Genomic DNA, 15,282 nt, shown 5'->3' with positions numbered 1-15,282 from the left:
CCGACGAGCCACACAGGTGCCCCCCCTTTTTTTTGAGAGTGAGAGTGAGTGAGCAGTGGGAGGAGGGGCAGAGGGAAAGAGAATCTTAAGCAGACTCCATGCCCAGCACGGAACCCCACTTGGAGCCCCGCACAGAGTTCAGTCTCATGACCCTGAGATCACGGCCTGAGCCCAAATCAAGAGTCAGCCACTTAACCAACTGAGCCACTCCAGTGCCCTGGCCAAGAGCAATTTCAGAGGAATGTTGAAGAAGAAAGCCTCATCAGAGCAGGTTCAAGAAAGAGTAGGAGAAGAGAAATGAGAGGGCAAGCATAGACCTTTCTTTCAAGGAGCCTTGCTACAAACCTAGGGTGGTAGATAGAGGGAGAAGTGAGGCCAAGAGCGGTTTGGTTTGGTTTTGTTGTTTTGCTTTAAAAATGGGAGAATCAGCATTATGATTGTATCAGATGAGAATGATCTGGTGGGAGCCAAAAATTAATGATGCAGGACAGAGAGGGGAGAATTGCTGGAATGGTTCCTTGAGTAGGTGATAGGATGGGGCTGATCCCAAGTGTAAGGCTGGCCTTTGATGGGGCACAGACAGGTCATCTGTGGGAAGGGGAGGCAGTATGTGGGTGCAGACCTGGCTAGTGAGCAGAGAGCAAACAGAAGAGAGCTCCCGTGTTTTCAAGGGAAGGAGGAAGCATGTCTCTGGGAATGAGGACAGAGGAGGAGGTGTTGGGGTTCAGGAAAGGGGACCTGGATGATAAGATATCTAGGGGAGAGACAGTGCACTAAGGAGAGTATGAGTGCAGCACTGCGGGGGGTCGGGGCGCGGCGGGGGGGGGGGGGGGGGGGAGGCGGTGAAGGTGAGGTCTGTATGCTCAGTTCAGATATCACTTCCTCTAGAAAGCCTTCTGACCCCCAGACCAGGTCATTCCCCTTGTTGTAAGTCTCATAGGCCCTGTGGTGCTTCTCTGATGCAGCTCTGATCACAACTGGAATGAACCATCAACTATATTCTTTAGTTCTTTAATCCCTAGATCCCTCCAGAGACTGTAAACCCCTGAAGACGTGAGCAGAGGCTGTCTCTTCCGGCGCTGTGTCTCAGCATCTCGTTCCTCCTGCATAGTCGTGTCTCAGTACAAAAGTATTAAATAGTCAAACGACCGAATGAAATAATGAATGAGAAAAGTCCCAGAAGTGGCAGGCATGTTTTCTAGTCGACCTAGATGTCTTTTTTTTTAATTAATTAATTTATTTTTAGAGAGAGAGAGAGACAGAGAGTGCCCCAGTGCGAGCAGGGGGAGGCACAGAGGGAGAGGGAGAGAATCTCAAGCAGACTCCTCGCTGAGCGTGGAGCCCTCCCAGAGCTGGATCAGGACCCTGAGAGCATGACCTGAGCTGAAACCAAGAGTCCCAGCTCAACCGACTGAGCCATGCCTGCGCCCCTAGTTGGCTTAGATTGCGGAAGCAGGCTCTGCCGCAGCCCTGGGTGATTATGGACCCCCGCCCCTCCCTCCCTCTTCACGTCCCCTTCACTCCCTCCCCCAGGGTCGAGCTTTGCGGATGCTGGGGCTTTAAGAGCCGGCAGAAACGGAGCCGGGTGCTGATTGGCGGTTTATTCTAACGCTGGAGGATGAGCTCATCCGCAGCCAATGGCCAGGCTGCACCCGGCCAGGCCCCTGCACCTGGCTGGAGGGCGCAAGGCGGCGGAGTGGTGCACGGTCTCCCGCACGAGGGGCGGTGGCGGAAGGGGTAGGTCCGGCCGCGCGGCCCGAGCTCCTGGCTCGGGCAGGTACGGGGTTTGCCCGGCTCCTCCTCTGGGCTCCGGTCCTCCAGGCGAGGGCGGCCCCTCCTCCCACTCCCTCGGTCCCAACGCGCGGGGTGGCGCACCTTGCGTGCCGGGACTCGCGGGCTGGGCGTTCTGCTTCCCGGGTCCAGGCGCGGCCCCGCAGTCCTGCCCCGCGGGACCCAGCCCGGCGGGGTGGCCCGGGAGCCTGACTCGAGCAGCCCAGCCCCTCGGCCTTGGCGTCCGCCCGCCCCGACACAGGCCTCCGAGCTGCGGGTCCCGGGTGGCTGGGCGGAGCAAGGAGGGTGCGGCTTCCCTCCCTCCTTCCCTCCACCCGCTGGCCGCATCCTGGCCGGAGTTCAGCATCCCGCTGGGCTGGGGGATGTGGGTTTCCCTCCCCGCCCCACTCCCCATCCTGTTCTATCTGTTCCTCTAGGCAGAGGTGACCTAGTCTTGGAAGTTCAGGCCCTGCCCTTCTCAGTGGGGCCTGCGAGAACACAGGTGCCACTGAGGCGGGGGGCGGAGGTGTAGGGGCAGTTCTGCGGGCCTCTCCAGAGCCCTTTCCTTTCCTGAAGCCACTGCTCTTATCCCCTTGACCACTTTTGTCACACACTGCTCAGGGAGCAGCTGCTGCTAGGTCCTTGGAGGCCACGTTGCCCCCTGGCTTACTCAGACGGAGCCAGGGGAGTGCCGCTGCCTCCCTGGGGCCGGTCGGCTCTGCCCTCCTTCCCCTACCTCCATCCAGAATCTGTCACTAGGTCATTTCATTTGCCCACAGGTTTAAGGCCAGGCCTTGTGCCTAACTCTCTGCCAGGCTCGGGGGGTGGCGGTGGGGGCTCCTCACTTGCTGACCTCCGCACCAAAGGAAATGAAATAAGGTGGGGGCAATCTCTCTTGTTCAGGGAAATGCCATTGAGCTGAACCCTGAAGGATAAATGAGATTCCTGTAGGAGGAGTATGACCAGGAGAATAGGCAGGATGGAGGGAACAGTGTGAGGAACGTGTGGCCAACATATGTTTACCATGTGCTAGACACCAGTTTGTCTCTGAGACCCCAGGAAGGCAGTTCTGCATCACAGATGTCCTCAGCTCTCTCCAGTGCTCAAGAAATACCTGTTGATGTGAATTTGAATTGAAAGGAAGAGCCCCGAGCATGTTATTATTCTATTATCACCATTTAGAAAAGGTCTGGCCCCATAGAGGGATGTTACCCGCACTAGCTCTGATCCCTCCAGCCCTTGGAGGTACTAGTCTCCCAGTTTTCAGCAGAGGAAGCCAGGGTACGGACGGGCTGTTGTTCGCCACCGGGGCCTCCCCAGGGCATCTGTTGATTTCAGGTCACCACCACAGGGCAAGCAGCCATGAGTCTGGTGGCCTGCGAGTGCCCCCCGGGCCCTGGCCTGGAGCCTGAGCCTTGCTCCCGAGCACGGTCCCAGGCCCGCGTGTACCTGGAGCAGATTCGCAACCTGGTGGCTCCCGGGGCCCCTGACGTGACCAAGCGCGACTACCTGGTGGATGCAGCCACGCAGATCCGGCTGGCCCTGGAGCGGGATGTCAGTGAGGACTACGAGGCAGCCTTCAACCACTACCAGAACGGCGTGGACGTGCTGCTGCGGGGTGTGCACGGTGAGGACCGGGCGGCCAGGGGCGGGAGCTGCCGGGGCAGGGCAGGCTTGGGGCTCCCCCGGTCCTCTGTCCATCTGTGCTGAGTGAGCAGGGCTCTAGGCTGGCGCTGCAGGCCCTGTGGCAGGGGCAGTAGTAATAGCTGGCCTGTGTGAGCGGTTCATGTATGCTGGACCCTGGTCTAAGGGCTTTACCTGTATTAACTCATTTGAACCTCACGGTAATGGAAACGACTATATACGTTTGATGTCATATATAGGAACTATTTTTATTCCTGTTTTCCAGATGCGAAAACTGAGGCACCAGGCAGTTAAATTACTTGCTTAAGTTTCCGTAGGTCTCAGTGGCAGAGCTGAGGTTTGAACAGTTGGGGCTCCAGAGGCTGGGCGCTGACCCCGTACACTTGCCTGTCCCTGGAGCGGAGCGGCGCTCCTGCCCTGGGGCCTTGCATCACCAGGGGCGAGACTGATGAGTTTAATGATGGATAATTACCTCTCAGGTGGGAAGAGCAATGAGGAAGAAATGAGGGGAGAAAAGAGGGAAAGGACGCCAGGCTAGGCTAGGGTATTTTCTAGAAGTCAAAACGAAGGGCCATCTGGAGAGAGAGAGAGAGAGAGAGAGCAGCCTGTTTACGGCAAAGTGGGGCATTGTGCCTGCAGGGGAGAGGCCAGGTGGAGACCCCCGAGGGCGGTGGGGGGGGAGGAGTCAGTCCCTGCTTCACGCTTCTCTCCCCTCTTGCCCCCGCCGCCCGGCCACAGAGCCCCCCCAACGCCGGGGCTTCCGACTGCCCAGTGAATCCATTCCTCTTCTAATCCTGGTTCCCACTCCGGCCTTTTCACACTGGGCCTCAGAGAAGGCAGAGGGCTGTTCTCTGGGAGCTTCTGTCTCCTGCTCTGAAAACGGACCCCGGAATCCCCCTCTGTTCCTTCCCGGGGTGTGATGGCAGCCAGTGAGGTGGGGGAGGGTGCCACCTGTGACCACCGTACCCAGCCTCTCCCCCCATCTTCCTTCATCGGCAGGTGCTGCCGGTCTCCTGCCCAGAGGAAGGCTGGGTGTGCGGGGTGGGGGTGGGGGGAACAGTTGGGGGCAGGGCACCATCTGCAGACCAGCCTCAGAAGCAGGCACTCTCCTGTGGAGGCAGAGGGTGGGCAGCGGGAGCCGGAGCCCCGGCCCCGCCGCAGGGCCAGGGTAGGTCCTGGTGACCCCCTCACCCCACAGTCGACCCCAACAAGGAGCGATGCGAGGCTGTGAAGCTGAAAATTACCAAGTACCTGCGGCGGGCCGAGGAGATCTTCACCTGCCACCTGCAGAAGACCCTGGGCGGTGGGGCCAGCCCCGGCACGGTGAGGAGACCGCTCCCCAAAGGCCTGAGGGCTCTGAGCGGGGAGGAGAGAGTGAGGCCCCCCCCCCCAACGGGCCGGAGGGCTGTCACCTCCTGTCCTGGGCTGTGTGTGTGCCAGGGACAGGGCTGTCTCCCTGCCATTCTGCTGGCTCCCTCCGTCTCCCACACCCAACTAGTTCCTTCATCTTCAAACTCTTAGCACATCATCTCCAGGCCAGTCTCACCCCCACACAGGGTAAACACACACACACCTCCAGACTCTCATGCACGGCTCATGCGCAAGCTCCATGTGTACACACTGCAAGTTTCCCACGTCTGTTGAAGTTTGAATGGGTTGAAGTTTGGGTGAGCACAGTTGATCCTTGAACGGGTTTGAACCGTGTGGGTCCACTTATACTCGGAGTTTTTCGATAAATACACCACAATGTTGGAAATGTTTTTCTCTTCTGCATCTTATTAGGCTGCTTTTCCCCAAAGTAGGTGCCTGAGCCACATGCTGGGTCTTCCAGGCATGTTCCCTGAGACCCGCATGTGCCTGGGTTATTTCCCCACCCCTGGGAGCACCTGCCTCCTATGGGTGGGGCTTTCAAGACAGGGGATCTGAAGCCTGAGGACTCCCCTGGGCCTTGGAGGAGGGCTGGCCGGGGGCGCCGAGGGCAGAGGGCAGTGTGGTCACCCGGGACCGGGGTGGGGCCCTGCCAGTCAGGGCCAGCTTGTCTGCTCCCTGTGAGGTGGGTGCTCCGTGGACCCCGGTTCTGCCCCTAGTGCCCACTGCTGTCCTGGCAGCTGGGGAGGGCCCGGTGAGAATGCAGTGCCTGAGGAGTGCTGGGCCCTGAGTCTGTGGGGTCTGTCTCCCACCTCTGCAGGGTTTCAGCAGCCTGAGGCTCCGGCCCATCCGCACACTGAGCTCTGCCCTGGAGCAGCTGAGGGGCTGCAAGGTGGTTGGGGTCATCGAGAAGGTGAGTGAGCTGACAGGCACGGTTTTGGTGCCGAAGGAGATGGGGCAGGCAGATGGGGGTGGTGGATGGGGAGAAGGGGCTGGAAAGAGGTCAGTAGGCCCTAGGGGAGGAGAGCAGCTGTGTCCAGTGGCTCCCCAACCTTCTCCCAGCCCAGCACACATCAGTCAGGTCCTGGAGAGGAAAAGGGGAACAGAAGAGGCAAATGGCCCCTTTTCCATAGCCTGGAGCTCAGACAGACAGCCACTCCCTCAGAGGCTCAAGACAGAAGCCGGAGAAGCAGTGCGCAGGGCGCCAAGCCAGCCCACACGGCCCTGCTCACTCCCCCTCCCGCTTCCCACAGGCCCCCACCCACCCTCCCTCTGCACCCCAGGGCTGTCTCCAAGTACTGCTGAAGGAGTTCATGTGGTGTGATTGCACACTCCTCTCCAGAAGCCGGTCCTGCTGAGGGTCCCGGCCCCCAGAGGGGCCTCAGCGGCTCTGCCCATCCCCTCCTGCCCCCCACCCCCATCCTGACCCCATCTAAGGCCTTTTCTCTTAATGTGGGGCAGGCAGGGAGATAGGAGCCGACATCCCAACCTGTACGTGGGACACTCCTCAGAGTGGGGGATCCAGAAGGACAGACAGTTGAGTCAAATGAAATCTGAGCCAATATTCGGTTGCCCTCTGCCCCAACCCAGGCCACACCTGAGTAGTTGCTAACCTGGGTCTTTCTCATACTGGCTGTTCATCAGAATCACCTGGGGAGCTTCCTAAATAGGGATTCCTGGGTCCCACCCAGGCCCGTGGAGTCAGAATTTACAGCGTTGAGCCCAGGCATCTGTAATTTAAACACTCATCGGGGGATTTTGCCGGGCCCGTGGCTCACAGAGGATGCCTGCTGCATGCAGTGTGGCCACAGCAAACGCCTTCACCTTCCCGTTGGTTTCCTCATCTGTGAGCGGGGTAAGAATCCTCCCCCCCGCAGGGGCATGTGGGAACTAAAATGAAATAACTTTTGGGAAAGGCCTGGCACACGCTGAAACATTTGATACGTGTTTGATGGCTCTAAATGCTAGTGACAAGGGCGGGCGGGGAGGCGTGCAGGCTTCCTGTCCAGCCGCGCTCCAGCTGCTTCCCCAGGTCCCTGGAACAGGCCCCAGTCTGTCAGCCAAGGCCCGGCCGGCTTCCATCTGCCTTCCCTCCAACTGCACTCGTCTGTGCGGCCCCAGCCAAGCACAGCGGCTCCCACAGACCGGCCCGGGAGGGGACTGCCACCACCTTTTCCTCACGTTGGGATCCCGCTGAACCATGGAGAGGGGGGTTCCAGGTCCAACCAGTGTGGGTTATGGGGAGTAAGAGTGACATGGCTTTGTTTTTTTAATTATAGGAGTTTGCAGAGCTTTGGGGATGCAAATGTATACCATGAGTTTCCGAGAAGGAGGTCTGTGATAGAATTTCCCGAATTTGTTTGACCCCAGGACACGCATATGCAAAGCATTTTCAGAATCCAGGATTCTGAGGCCTCTGCATATGGGAAGCACAAATTAAGGCCAAGCCCAACCATTCTGTTTTGAGATTCTTTCTTTCCTTTTTTACCCTTTCTTGGGCATCCAGTTTACCTACTCCACCTCCCTCCTGAGATCCTGCTTCCCTTTTCTGTGTCATTTGCAAGTCGGGAACATCATCGTCCCCAAATTAGAGATGTTAGGGCCCCTGAGCCCAGGTCCCTGCAGCCAGGCGCTCCATTCCGCAGCCCTGCCCAGGCAGATCCTGGCAGGAGAGCAGCGCCTGGCCAGCAGCCCTCAGGGCCAGGGAGGGGCCAAGGGCCTGCTCAGGAAGCCTGGAGTGCCCCCAGAGATGCCCACTTGTTAGATGAACCAGGCTGGGAGAGGGATCCCTAGGGGCTAAGGAGGTACTGGCAGGGAGAGGGCGTTGCTGGGAACTGCGAGGTTGGGGGTGGGGGGCGGTCAGGGACTAGATAGGTCTCTGGCTAGAATACCCAGGGGTTTGTTCTCAGGGAGCATGGGGAGCCTGAGAGATATCACCACATGTTTGCTGAGCCTCATGTAGGAGCCAGAGATGGGGAAGAAAAAGGCCATCCAAGTTACTTCTTGTTTTTTTGGCTCAAACACACGGGTGTTTTTTAAAATTATCATTACTTACCAACATTTGAAAATTGGCAGGTTTCATATAGAAGTCCAGCTTTCCTGCTTCTCCTGCAAAATTGGAAGATCTGGAAATGCTGGCTCACATCCTCACATGGCAGCAAGGAGTTGGGGGGGGGTGCTGCCAGTTTTAATGGGACACCAGTCCTCTGGTTTGTCCTTGTCCCTGCCCTGCCCCCTTGGTTCACATCCCAGGCCCCTATGGGCCTTGGAGTTGGAGAATCTGGAAATTGTGGACTTGGTTGCTCCATGAGAGAGTCCTCCTGGGATTTTGATACTTTGGGCATTTTTAAAGAAAGGGTTAATGTGTTTCACCGAAGCTTTCATTGTTCCCTGTCCCAAGATCTCAGTGGGTATCTTAAAAAGAATTAAAAAATTCCCTCTATGAAAAGGTGAAGTAGGGACACCCAGAACTACCTTCTACCTTCCAAATGGCAACATTCACCTGACATGAGTAAGGCACATTCTCATTTGCGAAACTGTTGCATTAAACCCTCTCAGTTGCTCTGGGAAAAAAGCACTAGCCTGTGCAGCCCCGTCCATTAGTCATTAGCCACATAAGACTATTGAAGTTAAAATTAGTTAAAATTAAATATTCTGCTTCTCATTTGCCCAACCACATTTCAAGGGCTTGTTGGCTTTTCATATGGTTAATAGCTTCTGTATTGGACAGGGCAGATATATATTTCATGTTCCAATGAACAGTGCTGCATTTTATTTTTTTTTAAGATTTATTTATTTATTAGAGAGAGAGAGAGACAGAGAGTGCAGGGATGGGAGGAGGGACCCAAGCAGACTCCAAGTTGAGCACAGAGCCCAATACGGGGCTCGATCTCCCGACCCTGAGATCATGACCTGAACCAAAATCAAGAGTCGGATGCTCAACCGACTGAGCCACCCAGGCGCCTTGGACAGTGCTGCATTTTAATAATTGTCTTACAGAGAATGAAACAGAGGTTCATAAGGTCAAGTGACTAGCTAGTGCTCTGTCCCCCATAGCACTGAGCAAAAGAGGAGGGGGATTTTTTTGTTTGCTTACTTTAAGGGGAAAATGCCCCCTCTGCTCTTGGGATATGAAAGAGAAAGGAGTTTAAAACTATATATATACACACACATATGTATATATATGTGTGTGTGTGTATCTATCTATATATATATATTCCCCACTATCCTACTTAGCTCCGAGTTAATTGCTATTAGTGTTTTGGTCTATTTCTCTCTAGATAGGTAGATGTGTGTGCGCACGAGTGTGTATTAAAAAATACATAAATATATATATATATTTAAACACACTTGTTCCAGCGTACTGATCAAGTTTTAAATCTGGCTTCCCCAGCCTTCACTGCTGGTTTTTTGGACTCTCTGAGAGGACCTTAGCCAGGACAAGGTGGTAGGGAATCCCAGTTGGCAAGGGACAGTGGGGAATTATCCAGGGTGTCTGTATTTGTGGGAAACTCGATTCTCCTACCCCCGAGTTTTCTTGCTTTTTCAGACATTGCACAAATTTGGTCAAGGAGCTGGGGCCGGGCTGGGTTCCATCGCTGGCTGTTGGAGGAGAGACCTCTGGTGGTCAGAAGGCAGGCATCACTGCTGCCTCCGGAAGGGCACTGATGGGGAGGGGGACCAAAGGGAGGGCAGGTGCCATGGTCACCTGGCTGTGCCCCCCTTGCAGTTAGGTCTCCAGGGCTCGGATCATCCCTGCCTGGCTTCAAATCCTACCTCTACCGCTTTTTAGCAGTGGGACTATAGGTAACATAACCTCTCTGAACCTCAGCTTCTTCATCAATAAAATGGGTCATTCATAACACTCACCTGGTAGGGCTGTGGGGCTAAAATTAAGTAATCTATATAAAGCATTTAGCCCAGAATAAGTGCTCTTAGCCAGCATGGGGCTTCCCTACGATAATGTCAGGAACAGTCACTGCAGATTGTCAAGGGAGGGCATGTGGCATGGCAGGCGCAGGCCACCGTTAGACTCGTCTGCTGGAATGGGGTCATCCTCCTGACCTAAAGCAGCTACTGCCGTCACCCCATTTTGCAGTTGAACAAGTTTCAGAGAGGCAGTGTGATGTGGCAAATGTGGCAACAGGTGTTCTCCTGGCCTTTATAGAAACAAAGGGCCTTTTTAAAAAAAGATTTTATTTATTTGACAGAAAACAAGCAGGGGGAGGGGCAGAGGGAGAGGAAGAAGCAGGCTTCCCGCGGAGCAGGGAGCCCCATGTGGGGCTCGATCCCAGGACCCTGAGATCCTGACCCGAGCTGAAGGCAGACGCTTAACTGACTGAGCCACCCAGGCGCCCATAAAGGGCCTATTTATGGCTTCAACAAACCAGTAATGAGGGAAGGTGGGCATTTGTAATGCCTGTTTGGTAGATGAGAAAATCAATTCACTTGCCCAAGATTTAAACCCAGTGCCCCTTTCCCACCCCAATCCTTGGATGCAGCCTTTGCCACTGCCTTGTGGCCTGGCTGGTGGGGGGGGAGGCGGGAGGTCTGCAGGGCAGGCAGACAGCCAAGGAGTCACGACATCAGGGTGCTGGTCTTGCCCCCATATGCCCCTCACCTGGCCAAATCTTCTGCTTTCCTGCCCCAACACGCTCCTGCTCTCTCCTGTGGCTGGGGTCCACCCCTGCCCACCACAGAGATGAGTCAAGGGTCCAGCTCCAAACAAGGCCCTGACCCAGCAATTGGCACGTTGCTGCCTTGGACCAAAAGCAACGGGAGAAGGGGGCTGCTCTCCAATAGATGCCTCCAGAGAGAAAGACTATTTAAAAAAGGGGAGGGGCAGGCAGGGGCAGGGACCCAAAGGACCATGCCAAGCCTGTGTGTTTCGGGGCACGGCTCGGCCCATGGGTGACCTTGGGCTGCACTCTCAAAGCCTCAGCTGCTTCACCTGTAAAATAAGAGATCAGAAGAGGTGACTGGCTCTGAGGTCCCGCCCAGCCAGGACACCCTCAAACCCCGCAGGAGGGACCACGCACCATGCACAGATGAGGCGTCTCCGACATCCCTGCACTGTGCAGGACTCTGGGAATACAGAGCTGACGGGGGAGTCTCTGCCCTCATATTGCTCATAGCCGAGTGGGGGGACCGGTAATTAGACACGGTGATCGGGCTCCCTAAGGGTGAGCCCAGAGAGCACTGGAGACAGAGTAGGGGTCCCAGCCTGACCAGGGGGCTGGCACCGGAGCTAAAACTGCAGGTCTAACGAAGGGGGTGTGAGCAGGACAGGGTTGATGTCAGCTCGTTGGGGGGCCAGGGGCACACACTGCACCATTACAGCCTGCCCTGGAGAGAGGAACCTGGGGAGCTGGGGCTCGGGCCCTGGAGCCCCAGGAACTAGCCTCTGCCTTGACTCGTGCCTCCTGGACCTCGGCAGGTGCAGCTGGTCCAGGACCCAGCGACCGGAGGGACCTTCGTGGTAAAGGCAGGTGCCGCTTAGTCCCCTGTCATCCTGCATTCCCCCTGGGGCTTTCCTACCGCTCTTGGAACCCCTACCCCCTGGGGAACCTCCCACCCAGAACCTGTACCTGAAGCTCCCTCCAAATCTAAAAGCTGCTTGTTCTGCCCCTGAGCATGTCCCCCGCCTCCCAGACACACACACTGCCTCATCCTTGTTTTGGAGGGTGGAGGGCCTGGATTCTGTGGTGGGAGTAGGGGTGAGTGCCAGGTCAGGAACTGGGGGGAGGCAGTTGTTCTTTGGGGTGGGTTCTAACCCCTATCATCTGTTTGCCCCTAAAGCCAGGCTAGGACATCCCCTCGCAGGGCACCATCTGGTCTGTGCCCCGCTGACCTGCCTGTCCTCCCCCCAGAGCCTGTCCAGGTGTCACATGGCGAACCGGGAGCGGCTGACCATCATCCCGCACGGTGTCCCCTACATGACAAAGCTGCTTCGCTACTTTGTAAGCGAGGATTCCATCTTCCTGCAGCTGGAGCATGTGCAAGGTGAGGGGGCCTCGGGGGTCCCCGTCAACTCCTCAGGCCCTTGGCATGTCCTTTTTCATCCCCTTAAAATGCCAAGCACGAGGAGGGGGTAACTTGCACTAAATGTGCAGCGCCAAGCAGGAGACCCAGGTTTCCTGGGGCAGGGGAGGATGGCAGGATCGGGCTGGGGCAGGCCTCTGGGTGGCGCCAGGTGGGGGGGGGCAGGGGACGTCTGGAGGAGGAGGTTCACATCCTGGGCCGTGAGGGCATTGATGCAAATGTCCCTGTTGTCACCATTTCTTCCAGTTCAGGCTCTTTTCATTTTTCTAGTCTGTGCCCATTCTTTGGAGTGGCCACATAGGATGGTGGTGCCTGCGGCTGTGAGGACAGCAGTGGGGCCGTGGAGCAGATATTTATTGATCACCCTATTACAGTGATTTTTTTTTTTTAATGAGGGACACATCCTTGGGTCATAACATAGAGTCATTGCAGGTCCATGCCTGGCCTTCTTTTATTTTACGTGCTTAAATTTCATTATACTGTTCTCCCTAAAATTAAAAAATAATATACTGAGCACGGGTGAACCTCCCACCCAAACCACAGGCAGGAACAATAATTTACAACTCCCTTGGCGGTAAGCACCCATTTTGCACCAGCTTGTGAGGCTGGGTCCCCTCTGGGTGGGTCAGAGGGAGAGCAGAGGGCACTCCGGGCTGAGGAGGAGGGGGCTCATGCTGGACGGAGGGGAGGCAGGAGTTGGGGACGCGGTGTCCACACTCTTCTCCCGTCCCCATGCTCACTGCTCCTCTGCATGGCCCAGGGGGCACGCTCTGGTCCCACCTGCTCTCCCAGGAGCAGCCCCAACAGTCTGGGGGCAGGTCTGGCTCCAGCCCAGAGAGGATGAAGGCTCCGCTCAACTCACCCCTCGGCCTCCAGACCCCAGCACCACTCCCCCTGGGACCCACCTGCCAGCCGGACAGAATCCTTCGGGAGCTCCCACAGACTTCTCAGAGCCTTCCCCCAGCCAGGGAGGCCCCACCCATCACTCCCCAGAGAGAGGCTGAAGGTGACCCCTCCGCCAGGACCCACGCTTCCTGCCCCTCGGACCTTCTGAAGGCCCCGGTTGGCCGCCTGCACCTCCAAGCCAGGCGGCGACCTGGCCAGAGCTTGGACGTGAGGCCCTCTTGGGGGCTCCCTTGGGTTCATCAGGGGGCTGTCCGGGTGCTGGGGGCCTGTGGCCAAGGCAGAATTCCGAGCCGCCCCTTAGCAGATAGGGCTCAACCGGGGTCTGGCCGTGGCGCCTGGAGGGTGAAGGAAGAGCAGGTGAAGCAGTGGGCGGCTGAGACCCTGCTGGCCCTGGAGGCGCTGCACCAGCAGGGGGTGCTGTGCCGAGACCTCAATCCCCGGAACCTGCTCTTGGACCAGGCAGGTAGGTGCCCGGGAGATGGGGGGAATTAGGCTGCCCTCACCCCACCTCTCACATGGGGCCCCCAAAGCCTCCAGCCAGCGAAGGACAGGTCTCCAAAGTCCAGGGGGCCTCTGAGGTTATCTGCTGCCCCCTGCCTCTTCCCCTGGCCTCTTCACTCGGCACTCAGCGGCTGAGTCTGGTTGGCCAAGGTTGAGCCTGAGCCTGAGTCCAAGGCGGCAGCTCCTGGGAAAACCCGGTGGTTTCTGGGCCTTAGGGGACCAGGCCCTAGGGAGGCTCTGCCCAGTGCCCGTTGGGGGAAGCCCTGGAGTCCCCTCCCACCTGCTCCAGGACTACTAACCACAAGTTTTGTCCACCCTTTTTCCTCCCTGCACACACTGGCTGAGAAGGTCACATCCGGCTCACGTATTTCGGCCAGTGGGCAGAGGTGGAGCCCCACTACTGCAGGGAGGCCTTGGACAATCTCTACAGTGCCCCAGGCAAGAGCGGAGGAGGGGCCGGGGGGCCTGAGATCTTGGGTGCCTCTGTGGGTTGGGCCGTGGGGCTAAGAAGGACAGTGGGAAGGGGCCGGGTCTGGGTCAGAGGGGTAGAGTGGAAACCAGCCCTCTTGCGTGAGGCTGGGACATGTGTGTTCTTATTCCCACAGAGGTGGGTGGGATTTCTGAGCTGACGGAAGCCTGTGACTGGTGGAGCTTTGGGTCTCTGCTGTATGAAATGCTGACTGGAACCGTGAGTAGCTGGGGAAGAGAGCTCTTCATTCTGTTTTCAGAATGACACTAAGTGCCAGAGTTAGTGGCAGGTGACAGGGAGCCCTGCTGGGTGTCACTGAGGGTAGGATGGGCTCGGCTCAGTCCAACCGGCCAGGGTCGGGGCTGAGGCTACCTGGTTCTCTAAGACCCGGCTGTTCCCTTCCCCGCAGCTGCCCCCACAGGCCATGAGAGCCCCGGAAAGCCACTCCCACCCAGGTCCTGGACACACTGAGCAGCCCTGCCCCACTAGTGGCTATAGCTAGCAAGACTGTCGGCAACTTAGGTAAAGGAGTTGAGCTGGGCTAGTCAGGGAAGGGTTCCGGAGGAGGACCCCTGCGTGGGTCTGGAGGGAGCGTGGAATTTGACACAACCTTCTTCCCTGGAAGGCCACTGACTCATCCCCCCGCCAGCTGCTGCTCCTCACTGCTCATTCCCCCCACCCACGGCCATCGGGGCTGTAAGCTCCAGTTTTGGCTGAAGGACAGCAGCCTCTGCCCTCTGTGCCCCTGAGCTCCGCATCACATGTGGGGCTGGTTAGGCCAGGCAGGCAGCAAGGGCAAGGCCAGACTACAGTCAAGCAGGAGAGGACAGGAGCAGATGAAGTGGGGCCTGACATCTGTCCTGGTGCCCTCTTGTTAGCCCGCAACAGCCCCAAGAGCGGGGTTCTCTCCTCTCGGCCTCCCACCGCTTCTCTAGCCCAGGGCCCCCGGCCTCCCTCCGGGTTGCGTCTTGCCACTTTGCCTGACCCCAGGAAGTCCTTTCTGTGCTCCAGGGTTTTCTGGCGGGAGGCAAGTTCCAGTGCTGTTCCTGCCATAGTGCCTGCCCTGATCGATGCTTCTGGCAGGCAGGCCTGGAGCCAGAGGGACCTGGGTTCCAACCCTGAACTCAGCATAAAAGTCCCTTTACCTCCTGAGCCTGCTTCTTGCCTTTAAAATGAAGATGCCAGAACTTACTTTGAGGGTGGTCGTGGAAATTACAGATAAGGGATGTCAGGCATCTTCCTGGCATGCAGTAGCTCCAAAGCGAAAGACAACCATCGTCGTCATACCCACGGGACGTGACACGGGGGAAGGTAAATCCCGGCTGCCACGGGAGCGTGCACACATTGCTGGGGTTGCCCCCTTCCCTGTCTTCCCAGGCACTGTCGCAGAGCCACCCCTCGGGAATCCAGCCCCACACCCGGCTCCAGCTGCCCGAGTGGCTCAGTCGCCCAGCGGCCTCCCTGCTGACTGAGGTGAGCTACAGCTGGTCCAGAGGCGGCAGCTGCTTGGCGTGAGGGGGCTGCTGGGAGGGCAGAGCTCTGGCGTGAACAGCCCCACAGGCTGGACGTCTGATGTGGGTGCA

General features: G+C 57.5%; 2 protein-coding genes across 10 annotated transcripts in view; one reads left to right on the top strand and one right to left on the bottom strand.

The window, feature by feature from the left end:
• Positions 1-1,637: 1,637 nt before the first annotated feature.
• RPS6KL1 (ribosomal protein S6 kinase like 1) overlaps positions 1,638-15,282 on the top strand; it is a 15,417-nt gene continuing 1,772 nt past the window's right edge. For 3 of the 9 annotated variants that reach the window (XR_012379077.1, XM_073895569.1, XM_073895568.1), the window contains exons 1-10: positions 1,641-1,777; positions 3,109-3,397; positions 4,613-4,737; positions 5,603-5,695; positions 11,219-11,266; positions 11,652-11,784; positions 12,584-13,192; positions 13,579-13,668; positions 13,836-13,918; positions 15,077-15,172. Coding sequence is in view for 6 of the 9 variants with exons in the window: in XM_073895569.1 (XP_073751670.1) it covers positions 3,133-3,397; positions 4,613-4,737; positions 5,603-5,695; positions 11,219-11,266; positions 11,652-11,784; positions 12,584-13,192; positions 13,579-13,668; positions 13,836-13,918; positions 15,077-15,172 (1,542 nt within the window). In the remaining 3 variants the exon portion in view is untranslated. Of the gene's footprint in view, positions 1,778-3,108; positions 3,398-4,612; positions 4,738-5,602; positions 5,696-11,218; positions 11,267-11,651; positions 11,785-12,583; positions 13,193-13,578; positions 13,669-13,835; positions 13,919-14,108; positions 14,222-15,076; positions 15,185-15,282 lie in introns of those variants that run through there. The other 6 variants (XR_012379076.1, XM_073895566.1, XR_012379078.1 and 3 more) reach the window with 5 other exon arrangements.
• DLST (dihydrolipoamide S-succinyltransferase) overlaps positions 9,962-15,282 on the bottom strand; it is a 28,059-nt gene continuing 22,738 nt past the window's right edge. The window contains exon 16 of the mRNA XM_025869641.2: positions 9,962-10,732. The gene's annotated coding sequence lies outside the window, so the exon portion shown is untranslated. The remainder of the gene's footprint in view (positions 10,733-15,282) is intronic.

Source organism: Callorhinus ursinus, unplaced genomic scaffold, assembly GCF_003265705.2.
Source record: "Callorhinus ursinus isolate GAN/ISIS: 27379988/994484 unplaced genomic scaffold, GSC_fseal_2.0 scaffold8, whole genome shotgun sequence".
Classification (NCBI taxonomy): domain Eukaryota; kingdom Metazoa; phylum Chordata; class Mammalia; order Carnivora; family Otariidae; genus Callorhinus; species Callorhinus ursinus.
This window is presented reverse-complemented; position numbering and strand designations above follow the sequence as displayed.